Raw genomic sequence first — 14936 nt, 5'->3', positions numbered from 1 at the left:
CAGGTTAAAAAAAACTGGACCTCACCACTGTATTTATGTGAGTGTCAAGATTAAGTGAGGAGTCAATTTTTATCCCCAAATTACTGACTATTTTCTTTTCATAGGGGGTCAATGGGCCAAGGTCAATATCAGCACCTGAGCCATTTCTTCTGCCGGGACTAAGTATTATGACTTCCGTTTTGCTCTCATTTAGGTGCAAAAAATTAGAAGCCATCCAACATTTTATGTCCTTCAAACAGTCCAATTAAGGAGGAAACAGATCTATCCTCCCCACGTCGAAGGGGGAGATAGATTATTTAAAGTGCAGATTGGATAAGAAAGGAGTCACTTCTTTACAAACATGGAGATTAAACTCCAGCTAAGTTCACTGAGAGACTAGGTGTTAACAGTCCAGGGAAGGAGGAGACTCAAGACTACCTGGATGAGGAGGAGCAGGTAATGATGATGCAACCATGCCCCGTCCAGGCTTTTCTTATAGCTTAGCAGAGCTGAAGGGAATAAGGAAATAACAATAAAACACGATCACGAGCTCTATTAAGTGGATTTTGAATGATGTTATAAGTAAGATTATCAATGACTAACACAACTCCTCTCTGGGGATTTAAGCCCAATGTTTATCTGGAGGTAATTTACGATTCGAAAATAAACCGTTTCTATTCTATTGTTACTTTAAGAACCAGACATTGTTGAATTTAAGATGACAGAACTTAATGTGGAGCTGGTTCTTGGGAGGAATGTCTAGAAAATCAATTCAATGGAGGGGTCAGCTGATCATTATCTGGTTTTTCTGTTTCCAGTGGAAGATGCAGTGGAGCAGTCACACTTTGCCCTGTTCTTCAACCAGGGCCAGTGCTGCTGCGCTGGATCCCGAACGTACGTCCAGGCAGACGTCTACGATGAGTTCGTGGAGCGCAGCGTAGAGCGCGCTAGGAGAAGAGTGGTGGGAAACCCATTTGACTTAAAGACTGAACAAGGCCCTCAGGTAAAGTACAAAAACACTAGTTACCTGCAGTGTTTATTTCTATCTTTGTTTATATTATTTTTCATTCAACACACATGGGATGTATGTGTGTTTATTTATATATATATATATATATATATATATATATATATATATATATATATATATATATATATATATGTATTTGTATGTATATACAGGTGCTGGCCAGTAAATTAGAATATCATCAAAAGGTTGAAAATATTTCAGTAATTCCATTCAAAACGTGAAACTTGTACATTATATTCATGCAATGCACACAGACCAATGTATTTCCGATGTTTATTACGTTTAATTTTGATATTTATAGGTGACAACCAATGAAAACATCAAATCTGGTATCTCAGAAAATTAGAATATTCTAAAGGCCAATGAAAAAATGTTTGTTTCTCTAATGTTGGCCAACTGAAAAGAATGAACATGAAAAGAATGTGCATGTATAGCACTCAATACTTAGTCGGGGCTCCTTTTGCCTCAATAACTGCAGTAATGCGGCGTGGCATGGACTCGATCAGTCTGTGGCACTGCTCAGGTGTTATGAGAGCCCAGGTTGCTCTGATAGTCGTCTTCAGCTCCTCTGCATTGTTGGGTCTAGCGTATTGCATCCTCCACTTCACAATACCCCATAGATTTTCTATGGGGTTAAGGTCAGGCGAGTTTGCTGGCCAATCAAGGACAGGGATACCATGGTCCTTGAACCAGGTGCTGGTGGTTTTGGCACTGTGTGCAGGTGCCAAGTCCTGTTGAAAGGTGAAGTCTGCATCCCCATAAAGTTGGTCAGCAGCAGGAAGCATGAAGTGCTCTAAAACTTCCTGGTAGACGGCTGCATTGACCCTGGACCTCAGGAAACAGAGTGGGCCAACACCGGCAGATGACATGGCACCCCACACCATCACTGACGGTGGAAACTTTACACTGGACCTCATGCAACGTGGATTCTGTGCTTCTCCGCTCTTCCTCCAGACTCTGGGTCCTTGATTTCCAAAGGAAATGCAGAACTTGCTTTCATCAGAAAACATAACTTTGGACCACTCAGCATCAGTCCAGTCCTTTTTGTCCTTGGCCCAGGCGAGACGCTTCTTGCGCTGTTTCTTGTTCAAGAGTGGCTTGACACACGGAATGCGACACCTGAATCCCATGTCTTTCATGAGTCTCCTCGTGGTGGTTCTTGAAGCGCTGACTCCAGCTGCAGTCCACTCTTTGTGGATCTCCCCCACATTTTTGAATGGGTTTGTCGTCACAATTCTCTGCAGGGTGCGGTTATCCCTAGAGCTTGTACACTTTTTTCTACCACATTTTTTCCGTCCCTTCGCCTGTCTGTTAATGTGCTTGGACACAGAGCTCTGCGAACAGCCAGCTTCTTTAGCAATCACCTTTTGTGTCTTGCCCTCCTTGTGCAAGGTGTCAATGATTGTCTTTTGGACAGCTGTTAAGTCAGAAGTCTTCCCCATGATTGTGGTGCCTTCAAAACAAGACTGAGGGACCTTTTAAAGGCCTTTGCAGGTGTTTTGAGTAAATCAGCTGATTAGAGTGGCAGCAGGTGTCTTCTATATTCAGCCTTTTCAGAATATTCTAATTTTTTGAGATACCAAATTTGGAGTTTTCATTAGTTGTCACTTATGAATATCAAATTTAAATGTAATGAACATTGGAAATACATTGGTCTGTGTGCATTGCATGAATATAATGTACAAGTTTCACGTTTTGAATGGAATTACTGAAATATTTTCAACCTTTTGATGATATTCTAATTTACTGGCCAGCACCTGTATATGTATTTGTATGTATATATATGTATTTGTATGTATATATATGTATTTGTATTTGTATGTATATGTATATGTATGTGTGTGTGTATATATATAAATATATATATATGTGTGTATGTATATAATATATATATATGTATGTATGTGTGTGTGTGTGTATATATATATGGGCTGCATGGTAACGCAGTGGTTAGCACTGTTGCCTTGCAGCACGAAGGTTGCAGGTTCGAAACTCTGCTCGGCTGCGGCCTTTCTGCGTGGAGTTGCGTGTTCTCCCATGCATGTGTGGGTTTTCTCCAGGTACTCCGGTTTCCCCCACAGATCACAACATGCCCTATAGGTTATAAATTGTAAGTCGCTTTGGATGAAAGCATCTGACAAATGAATAAACATACATATATATATATATATATAAATAAATGTGTGTGTGTGTGTGTGTATATATATATATATATATATATATATATATATATATATATATATATATGAACTGTGCAGACCCACAGATTCATGCCAGCAGCAGCGAATCTGTTGGGATCTCCAGCCTGATCACAACTTTCTTGTTCCTCGCTGCCCCTGATGCACTTAAGCATCCGCCCCTTAGCTGATGACAGCTTCAACACACCTCGCTGCTTAATGATAGTAATGCATGTGATGTTTAGACAGTGACTCCTCTCAGAAACATATGATTCCCCCACAGAATTGTTTAGAAAATCATCAGAAAAGTCTCAGAGTGTTTCTGTTTTAACTTAAACTTCTGTTTTCAACTTTAAGACATGTTGTTTGTGATTGTTTACAGAGTAGTGAGAACACAGAGTGTTCTCCCAGCGGCAGCCAGGTGCCTCTCGTTTGTCTGACTACTTTCATAAACTACGGTTAGGGCAAAGAATTATTCTGTCTGGTGCTTTCAGCGCTGCACAGATGTTACGTAAATGTTAAAAATATAGCTTATCGCAACTTTTGTAAAGTTTCCGGTGCCACCGGGCACACGCAGCAGTATCGATCTCTGAAAAATGTTCGCGACACGGACTCCGTTGTTGTCTGGAAGTTTTTTTTTCCAAGTTAAGAGGGGGACGTGTTTCCTAAATCCTGCATCAGTCCAAGCAAGGCAACTTCTTTCTGTTTTTATTCCGTTTTAGTAGCCATTAGCACTGTGCATTGTTGTGTGCGTCAGTGATATTCAGTCTACGAGGAAGTCGTGCAATGACTTCTTTACAATTGAATAAAAATTCCTTTATTGTCTCAGTGGGGACCCTTTTGGTGTAGCAGCAGAAAAGTAGATTCACAAGAACAAAGTGAACTAGAACTGCAAGCAGTTATCAACGGGTTCCAAGCCAACCAGCGCCAGTCCCCCACCCGGACCCGCCCTCACCTTCGCCATTCCTCACGCGGTCCCGCCCCAAAAACACCTTTTCCCGCCGGCGCCTCAACAGCTCAGTTGAACCGGCACAATGAAAGTAACACTCAGGATACGTCATTAAACCTCTTGCACAGCCTATACACATATCTTTCATAGGCATGGCTCACCAGGGCAGCTGTGGCTACAGTGAAGGTCATGCCAACCATTGTGTGACTGTGTGTGTGAATGGTGACAGACTGATTGTGTTGTAAAGTGCCTTGGAGGATTGTAGAACCCTACAAAAACACTATAGAAATACAGGTTATTTACCGTTAAACATTTCGATATTATTGACAATGTTTATTAAATTCATTAAAAATTTTTTTTTAAATAAATAAATTTCCAAAATATTCTTGGATCATCATGGGGTCTTGAGAAATCAGGTTTTGTCATTTTATTGTTTCTTAATTAAATGCTTTTTCAAAAAAAAAATATATTGAGATGTACAATTAAACTGATCAAAACAGAAACTTCATTATAAAATCCATATTTGATCTAAAGATTATCAAACAATAATCTATACATCAACAGAATATTACAAATAACATAAATACTTGATAATGTCCCTAGATTTAATAGATTTTCAACAAAAACTATGAGTTTCATTTTGTGACTTACTGATCAAATGTTTTTAAAAAATCCTGAAAAATACATAAATCATCATAAAATTACCAAAAATATTCTCACATGGCAATGTTAACATGCGGAATAATATGATGTTGTTTTTAAATCAGTAGACTCGAAGCTTTTTTGAAGAAAAATTGGTAAATACAACTATATGGGTCACAGCCAAAATTAAAATATTCATAAAAAAATAGTGCTACTTTCTAAAATTAGTAGAAAAATCTCAGATCACCATAGGTACATGTGGAATGTTATAAATGGTTTATATTTGCTGTATACCTTAAAAACATTCTAACAAAAATTATTTACTTTTCTGTCCAACTATACAGAAAAACTGCCAAAAAGTAAAAAATTCATAAAAACAATTATGCTTTTGTACAAAAATCTCAAAATATTCCCAGGTTACCTTTGTGATGTGAGACTTCCGCTTATAGTTTTATAAGGATCATAAATGTTAAACTTTTCTTAAAATAAAATAATATTTGCATTAGTCGTTGTCGGTAAAAATAAGTCCTAATAATAAACACAAGGGGGTGTTCAAATCAAGACGACATTTTATGTGTTTCATAAATCACCAAAGAGTGAACTTTGTGCCAAATTTCAGTAAGATTGTCATAACAGAATTTGCGCTACAACTGCTAGCCTAAATGTATTTTTGTAAATATAAAGTGCAAACCGCTTCATGGAGCTGCGATTTTCGTGACATAAACTCAAGGCTACCCAGTTAACACATCCTAAAAAATTTTGCCTCTTACATGCAAATTATGATTTTTAGGAAATTTTTCAAATTTGAAATTTGAAATTATTATAAACCACGCCCACTTTGATCGATCATTACGACAACCGCTAAGTTTCGCACAGACCCATTTAGCCGGTTCAACAGTATAATTTCTTCCTATTTATAGCGCCCCTATTGTTGAATCAAGCTGAAAATCAAGATATGCACTTGAATTGACCTTAGGTATGATGGTTATGAACAGCTTTGAAAAATGTCAAAATCTTTTAAAGTTATGTTAAAAAAACTTTTTCATTAAAAAAAAATTTTTTTTTAAAGTCATATTTCAAAAAGTAAGCGAATTATCCAAAATCCGTTCACATCATTTGGTCATCCGCTCCTCTCTTGTCAGGCAAAGTGTTGATTTGATTGTGTTTGACAGCTGGGAGGATTTAACGAAAGTACGTTTTACTAACTATGCAAATTTCTGCTAATTTGCATAAGTTTAAAATATTTTTTAAAATACTCATCTAAATTTGACTGACTGTATGAACATACTAGATGAGATCTTTTTTTTTTTTTTTTTTTACTAAAGAAATGGGGAGAAACATGCCAAAAAACATTTTTTGGGTACAACAGCGCCACCTATTGGAAAAAAATTCTATGTTTTCTGTGATTGTAGATGTCACTGTGACTGATATGAATTGTAACTTTCTGTGTAGAATATTCATTTTTCATGAGTTAAAGGGCAAAAATGTTTAAAGCCTATAAGCCACACCCACTTTTTAATCATTTTCGAAATATGTGGAAATCCATCAAGCCGTTTCGCTGAAACAAACTGTTTGACTCTTTAGCGCCCCCTATTGGTGAATCCAAATAAAATTTGATAGATGGGGCTTACCTCTCATACTTTGTAAGGGTCTAGAGTCTCATCATTTTATCTTGAAAAGTGGTGGAGATATCATCAATTAGGACATGTGCTAGCTAGCTTGCTGAATTTGACATGGTGTCATTAGCGCAGTTTTCAATAATTCTGCATTTTTCTTCATCACAACGACTTAGCTTAGTCTATAGATCTTATGTACAAAGTTTGAAGTTGATTTGACGAAAAATGATGAATAGGTGATTAAAACTAAGTTATGCGTTTTTTGCGAGCTAGCAAAAAATCTAGTTGGGGGAAATGGGCGTGGCCAATACAAAAGACATGCAGAATCATCCAAGGATCATGTTCATATAAAGTTTTTGACTGTAGGGCCTACGGTTTGGGAGCTAGTAGCTGAAACGCATTTACCTCCGCAATAGCGCCACCTAGGTGACTCCAGGTCCAAAATTTCGAATCTGAGTAGCAGTCAGGATTTTCTATCACACTGCCATGTCAGATTTTTACTGGCATTTACAGGCTCCTCTGCCCATATAGTAGGGTTCCACCTGCTAAACAAACCCTAAATAAGCTCCTCCTCTATCCGCTCCACGCTCACAGCTGCTGGTGAGCTTTCAACTAAAGTAGGTGCTGCTTGATGACATCATCAACATGCTTAATTGCAGTAGAATGATGTAGTCAAAATCTTTAACGCTGGCTAAATTTCTGTCATTTCCACCAAATACCATCACATCATCGGCCATTTCTGAAGTGTGTGTGTGTGTGTGTGTGTGTGTGTGTGTGTGTGTGTGTGTGTGTGTGTGTGTGTGTGTGTGTGTGTGTGTGTGTGTGTGTGTGTGTGTGTGTGTGTGTGTGTGTGTGTGTGTGTGTGTGTGTGTGTTCAGGTCGATCAGGAGCAGTTCAACAAAATTCTGGGCTACATCAGCGTTGGTAAGAGAGAAGGTGCCAAGCTGATGTGTGGAGGAGGAGTAGCAGCAGACAGAGGATACTTCATCCAGCCCACGGTGTTTGGAGATGTCCAAGACAACATGACCATTGCCAGGGAAGAGGTAAGGACAGGTACACGTGTAAATGAATCAATAAATCAGTTAATCCAATCACTAATTACAATTTGCTCCATGAATGTTTGTTACTGACATTAGCTACATTTAAGTATTTTTCTGTTTTCCTTTTGACTGAATCGTTGCTGTAGCATGTTGGCGTAGATTCTCAGTCATGATCGATGTGAGAGTTAATCAGTTGTCGTTATCTCCTGTTTATGGCACAAAACACACACAAAACTTGGCCTGACCTCAAAGATTGTCGCAGGAGGGGTGAAAATCTGCTCAAAATGGGCCAAGAATTGCACCGTGTATGCCGAGCTTTAGCGCTGCTAGCTGGATGCTTTAAAATGTCTTCTTCTCCAACTCTGCAGAACTCTTCCTTCTTCATAGAATTTCAGGTCTTTCTAGGTGGATCTTAGTCCTGCTTAGCTCCAACCGTTGTTAACGAGCATAAAGTTGTGTTCTGTTTTAATTGTACTTTTGAATTACCTTCCAAAATTTGCATACTTTACCTGTAACACTCTTCATGTAAGGCTGATTTCTACTTCTCCGTCAGCTCAAGTATAGTGGGCGCATACGCACTCACAGAGACATTTTCCCTTTGGACTTCTCTGTGAGCTGGGGAGTGTTGCAAAGCAATCCCATGCCTGGACAGCAGAGGGCGTAGCGTTATTTTTGGGGTATCCTGCCACCATTATTCACATATTCTGTCCATTATAGTGTATTTGCTATTGTGTTTATGTAGTGCTTGTCTTTCAGAGAGGTTTTAACATGGACAAAATTGACCCTCATTGTCCTTCACCTCTTCATGCAGCTGACACCTCTAAACCAACATTTCCATCCACAAATAAACACTTACTGCGTTACGTGTGAATAAATGTTTACATTTTCTGACTTTTTGCACGAGGCATTCTTTAATCTGTTCTGTCTACCGCTAAATACATATTTTTTTTGTTGAGAGGCAACGGTAGTGCTGCTGACGAATTAAAAGGTATTGGCGTCCTGACCAATCACAAGCTTTCGGTGTCTGTCACTTTCGACTGATCGTTAAAAATTTGGGTAAGTCTCCGAGTTTGATGCGCTCTGAAAGTGTGCCACATCAAAAGTGGAATCCTGTGTTTAGCGGCTCTGTGACGCACCTTTAAATGTTCCGCGGCAGGTCCTGGTGGGAATCGAACCCTAGAGTATAACCCCAATTCCATTTTTGGTTCTTTTTCAAACCTTTGTTTTTAAAAGAACCAAAAATGGAATTAGAAACTAAACACAGTAAGAACACACCAAAGACGTCTAGAGTATAACCACTTCTATCTGCTGTAACGAGCCAGAAACACACCTGGTGTAAATTTGGGGTTAGCTGTGATGTTTTGTTTTTCAGATCTTTGGTCCAGTGATGCAGATCCTGAAGTTTAAAACACTGGAGGAAGTAATAACAAGAGCTAATGACACAAAATACGGTTTGGCAGCGGCTGTTTTTACCAAGGACATCGACAAAGCCAACTATTTGTCCAATGGGCTCCGTGCAGGAACAGTCTGGTGAGTCTTTTCTGTGCACATCTCCATTTTCTCCAGATCTTTAGTGGTGTATGATTGAGAAAAGCCCTCCATAGGCTGGTCCAGTCTACTGATGTGTGGTGTTGTCTTTGTGTGATGAATTAAAGTAGGAAACGTGATCAGAGACTGGTCCCAGTCTCCAACCAATCAAATGGTGAATCCCTACATATTATACATTTATGACGGCGGTGCTGTCCATTTTCTGAGCAGTATTTTAACCTGGTAACAGATGTGGCCACTGTTCCAGTGTGTGATTGGCCTGACTATAACAGCAGCTCCATTTACTTTTACTGGCAATACATTTTATATTTTTGTCAAACTGTAAAAAAAACTAGAGATCTTAAAAGTGTGCATCTGTTCTCCATCCGTCTCTCTGTCTGCAGGATAAACTGCTATGATGTGTTTGGGGCTCAGGCTCCTTTTGGGGGCTACAAGGCTTCAGGTAACGGCAGAGAACTGGGAGAGTACGGCCTGGAAAGCTACACTGAAGTTAAAACGGTAACTACGCCACATGGACCATCTGAGTGTGAAATCTGAACTAAGTTGATGAGGTGGTGTTGAAAGTAGATCTGGAGTATTTAGAACAGGTTTTATTTTAGTTTTGTAAAAACTCAGATTGGTGGATGACACATTGTGATATGGACATTTGTCCTGGAGGCTCAGAGAGAACAGGGTTACTAGGACTTGAAATGCCCTCAGCCACCTCAGATTCATGGAGGCATTTCAATATTTGAAAAACTGTCAGACTCACTTGTTTGGTTTTCAGGTGACCATCAAGGTGCCACAGAAGAACTCGTAGACGTGATCGGAGCTGTGATCAACTCTGAATCATCATGCTGCTTCCTGATGAGTGAAAATCCGCCCACATACTTAAGCATTAGAGTCCTTGACGACTACAGGATGTGGGAATTGCCTTTATTATCAAAAACATGCCAGACAAATACTGCAGCTTAAACCTAAAATGTGTATCTGCAGCCTGTGGGCTTTTTCTGTTCTGAAATGTTTTATAATAAATGCATTGAGGCTCTGTTCTGATCTTTGACTTCACCTCAGTCTGGCTTTGAAAACCCAGTTCCTCCATGAACATGGACGGTCAGAGACAAGTGCTCTGTTACAAGAAGCAGCAGCTTGAGCTTGATTCATGTTGTGCACGTGTCAGACACAAGATCTGGCCTGCGGAGCATTTTTATGTGGCCCGCGAGATAAATATCAAATATATAAAACTGACCCGCTGGCAGGTTTTTCTGCAAAGACTACAATTCCCATGATGCTTTGCGGCGTTAGCCGATGTGCCCCCTCCTTTGTGTTTTTTTTCCAGGGTCTGCTGCCGGTGTCTGCAGCTCCGCGTCTCCTGAGAAAAGATTTAACCTACAGTAAGGGGAACTGGAAAGGCTGCAGATGGATGAACAGAATAGAAAATCCCTTTATTGTTCCTAAGTGGGGAAAGCTAGATGTCACAGCAGCGATGACACTTATTAAAGGGGAAAAAAAGGAGAATAAAAAATAAGAAAAATGAATAAACAAGAAAACACAAATCCTGAATACATTTTAAAACTGCTGAATGTACCACAAGTAATGAATACCACTGATGTGTTTTATTTAAAATTGACTTGCTCGTGTGTAATTTGGTTATTCCACATTGTGCTAATGCAAAAATAAGTTTGTTTCCTAATTAAAAGGTTAAAAATTGCATATATGTTGATAAAGAAAATGTGCAAATTTGCCATCACTTTTTCAAAAAATATTAAGTGTGGCCCACGACTTCGTCCCAGATTTTCATTTCGGCCCAGTGTGAATTAGTTTGACACCCCTGATGTAGTGTCACGCTGTATAGCGTAACGACTGCTAATTAATTATGACCAATAAGATGTGATGATTCCATTTAAATATGAAATATCAATCTGATTGATCTTTGAATGTTTAATCAGAAGAGTTTAGGATTCTTTGCTTGTTCAGGGACCATAAACACACTTCGTTTTAATTCAGGCGGTCAAGTATATAGTTTGTTAGATATTTTAACCAAAAGGAACCACACCAGAGAAGATTGGTAAATTTGATACGCTGCAGCCGAAAATAAGAGTCTGATCGGAACCTCGCCTCCCTTACTGACTTTCTTCCCCCACTGCAGCAGTTTTATTTAGAGAGAGGAAAAAATGAACAAAGAGCTATTCATCATAGCCTACGCTAGCCAATAACAGCGTTGCTTCTAGGCTAAGGGGGGACATTCCAAAAACAACGTCTCCTTTTATGGAGTTGGCTGCTAGCAGCCAAAAACTGCTAAATCACTCAGCCTGCTAGCAGCCAAGAACTGCTGAGTCATAGCCTAGTGAACTAGACCAGATTCTTGCTTTGCAAAGTTTGGTCTAGGCACGCTCCATTGGAACCTCCGCAGCTCCTACCAGGACTCTGGCTAGCCAATCACAACCCTCTAGAGGGGTTTCAAACACATAAAGAGCTGTGATTGGTCCATAATGGTGGGCCAATCATAGTGCTCTATCTGCTTAGTGAACAAATCACAGAGCTTTATCCGCTTTGTGGGCCAATCAGGGCACTCTATATGCCTGGTGGGTGGGATGATGCAACAGAGTGAAACAAGAGTATGTCACATTCATTGTCCAGTAGTATGCAGAGATCATTTGAAAGACAACGGTAGAACCCGCCCCACAACCGAGAGCCGTCAATGGAGCGTTGCCAGACTAAATAATACATTTATTTAGTCTGGCTTGCCAGGCTAGCTGAGTCACTCAGGAACTAGGTCTGTTCCTGTTGCTGGGCAGATCAACATCCCCACAGAGACGCAGCATATCACAGCGGAACAGAACACTTAGACTTACATTTAGGGCATAAACACTTAGAACATTTAAGAAAAGTGAAATATAAAAACCCAACATAGTTTAAAAACAAAATTATTTATAATACATGACAAGCTATGAATATCGATATGTGATGATGTATATGCAGTGATGTAATGTGAGTTGTAGGTGGTGTGGTGTGAAGTAGATGTGTATCAGAACCTTTGTATCTGAAAGAAATTGTGAATTCTGGGTGTAAAAGAATTTTGTTGTCTGCTATACACTAGAGAGTCGATTATTAATAAAACATCAGACGCAATCTGTTGTGTCTACAAATCCTGGCGGAGACCTCCGTCAGATCCGGAATGTCAGGAAGTTGGGAGACCTCAAGGCACCGAAGTTTGTAGAATAACCGCAGCGCAACCAGTTCCAGTCTTGGGTTGTCTCCTTGGTCACAACAGGCATGAAGGTTTGTTGCGTCTAAGACGGGTGTCTGAGCATTGCAGTAGCTCTGAAAAGAGCTGTTGTGGCTGTAATCACTTGCAGCGTGGTGGCAAGGTTTTGACTTAAGGTCAAAGGAGGTTGTTTCAAAAAAGCCTCTTTCCCAATTTGGCCGAATCGGGGTGTCAGCTGGAAATTGAATTAATCGGAAAGTAAATCCTGTTTTATTAATCCCCATGTTATGATTTCTGGTGAATCCGAATTTGATATGTTTGTAGCTTTACCAAACATTCCTCAGAAAACCACACCATACAGATACAAGATGTTCTAATTCTGTGGATAAAGAATCTTTAACTTTATGTGAGATGACCTTAATTTGCATCTAATGAACATTGTGTATGAGTGTAGATAATGATTAACTTGTTAAATCAAACATTACTGATCAAAAGATGTAAATGGATCATTGTCAGAACAATATTCATTTCAACTTCATTGATTTAGGCACAGATTATTCAAACATTTCATTTAACATCTAGTTCATTCAACCATATGATTATTTAAACATATGAGCTGTAAATGTTCACTTTTTATTCAGAGGGAGGAGTCCTGCAGTTGCGATAAGAGGAAAGGCTCAAAGACCTTGGGAGAGAGAATGTTTGTTGACTATCTTGTTATCTTGTCTAAAAAGCAATGCAGAATCTTCTGGGCTTTAGAAGATGGAATAGAAAATCCACCTAGATAGTAGACTTGTTCTTGTAGATGATGTAGGTCAATATAGGTGAAAATTGACCCTTTATGGACGTTACATTCATACGAAATGTACTGCTAAATAAACCACAATCAACAAGTAATTTCACGAGCCACGTTTCATAAGACAGTTTTCACATGGCCCACCTCCCGGGACGCCTTTCTGTCATTTTTCTCTGCACCCAGAGCCTTTCAGCTTCGATATCAGTTTCTGGACTGGACCATCGTGGGAGGAGAAGAAGTTCTACGCAGCGATCCGAGAGGCCAGCTTAGGGACGGTGGAGCAGGTTCAACTCTGACACGTTCTCACATCCTGACCTGAGCCAGACCAGTTACTGTTACAGACTCACCTACCACTCACACACACACACACACTGTCACACACACAAGCTCTGACGTTCCACAAACACCTGGAGCTTCTATACCATCAGGTAGCACGTTGCAGAACGTCCTCGTCCTCGGAATGTTTGTGGCTGAAACGAATCATGATCAGAATGAAACTAATCAAATATTTGATTATCAAATATCAAGTAGTTGAAATTATCTGTGAAACATCAATAATCCTGTATGTGTCTGAGTTTAATCTTATAAACTTATTAACAATTAATCTTTTGTTAATAGACCATAACATAAAAGTCACACTCAGTAGTTTAAAAACATACTGACACAGGTGAGTATTTTATAATAAACACCTGTTTTAAAGCTGACGGTCCTGGTATTAAAGAGCTGTTTAGCAGCAGAGCTGCATTACTGCCATCTTCTGGAGTTTTGACCGCATCCAGTCCAATAACTTTAAAAATAACCTCTGAAATTCAGAAATAAAACTCTAAACAAAATGCACAAAAATAAGCATTAACAAATAGAAATACTTTTGTATACATGTTTCTGTCTAAATTTATTTTTAATTGATTTATTTGTAATCAGCATTTGATTGAAGGGATTTATACGTAATTTTTCAGATCAACTGGGTAGAAACCATATGTCGATGGTCAGGGGGGTTGCCAGAGATTTTGGGCCCCATGAAAAAATATCAAGTTGGGCCCCCTGGGGGCTTGTCCATAGCTGGAGTTGGGGTTCCACCCTCCCAGATTCGAAGGGAGAAAAATATATAATATATATACTTTATATTAGTGTTTCAGTTTAGCTTAATTATGTAGGTCTACATGCATTCTTACTTATTTACATATCATTTTCACCAACTGTCTCTCATTAAACAGTGATTTTCATCAACAGAATTAGCAATATCACTGCTGGAAAAAGAAGGAAATGCACATGCTGAAAGGTGTTAATCTCCTTTTCCTTATTACTCCCTTAAAATGTGTTTATTTATTCTAAAATTTTATTTGATTATAAAATTCAAATTTGGATATCTTATTAAATTTCCATGTTGTGTCAAAGCTTTACATAACTACATTTTCAGCTGTTTTTCCTCTTGAAATCAAGTATTTCTGTATGACTGACAAAAATTAAGGATTCACTGCTCATAAGGGGACTTCTTTATTAAGTCTCCATGGCTTCATCATAGACACAAAATGAATAAGCACACAGTTCAAACCGGAGTCAGTTAGGGTTACATCAAACTTTAAAGTTGGACAACTTTGCATGAATACGTATATAAGTCTCTAGAAACCCAGTTTTCTCAACAACAAAAAAACAGCTAAAAATATATTCAGCCTTGATTGTACACAGTGTAGCGAACCCAGCCAGACAATGGTGAAGCGTACTGATGCTTCTCAAGGTAATTTTATTCATTTTCAGCTGGCATCCTTATTTTGAACATAAATCCACCTTTTCTTTCTTGAAACACCGTAAGAGCTCAATAAAACAGATAAATGAAATTATAATGAGCTCTTACAAAGATGATCATTGATGCCATATAACCATTCACAATATTATTGAATCTACATTAATAGTAGGTTGAGTGAGATCACAAATGTGCACAAACATGGTAAAAGCTAAAACCAATATTAAAACT

General features: G+C 39.0%; 1 protein-coding gene across 1 annotated transcript in view; it reads left to right on the top strand.

The window, feature by feature from the left end:
* LOC107378988 (aldehyde dehydrogenase 2 family member) overlaps positions 1–10016 on the top strand; it is a 30384-nt gene extending 20368 nt beyond the window's left edge. Inside the window, exons 9-13 of the mRNA XM_015949519.3 lie at positions 798–982; positions 7272–7436; positions 8806–8963; positions 9365–9479; positions 9748–10016. Coding sequence (XP_015805005.1) covers positions 798–982; positions 7272–7436; positions 8806–8963; positions 9365–9479; positions 9748–9780 — 656 coding nt within the window. The 3' untranslated portion in view covers positions 9781–10016. The remainder of the gene's footprint in view (positions 1–797; positions 983–7271; positions 7437–8805; positions 8964–9364; positions 9480–9747) is intronic.
* The last annotated feature ends 4920 nt before the right edge of the window (positions 10017–14936 follow it).

This window comes from Nothobranchius furzeri, chromosome 5 (assembly GCF_043380555.1).
Source record: "Nothobranchius furzeri strain GRZ-AD chromosome 5, NfurGRZ-RIMD1, whole genome shotgun sequence".
NCBI lineage: Eukaryota > Metazoa > Chordata > Actinopteri > Cyprinodontiformes > Nothobranchiidae > Nothobranchius > Nothobranchius furzeri.
Note: the sequence above shows the minus strand (reverse complement) of the source record. Positions and strands in the feature narration are given on the sequence as shown.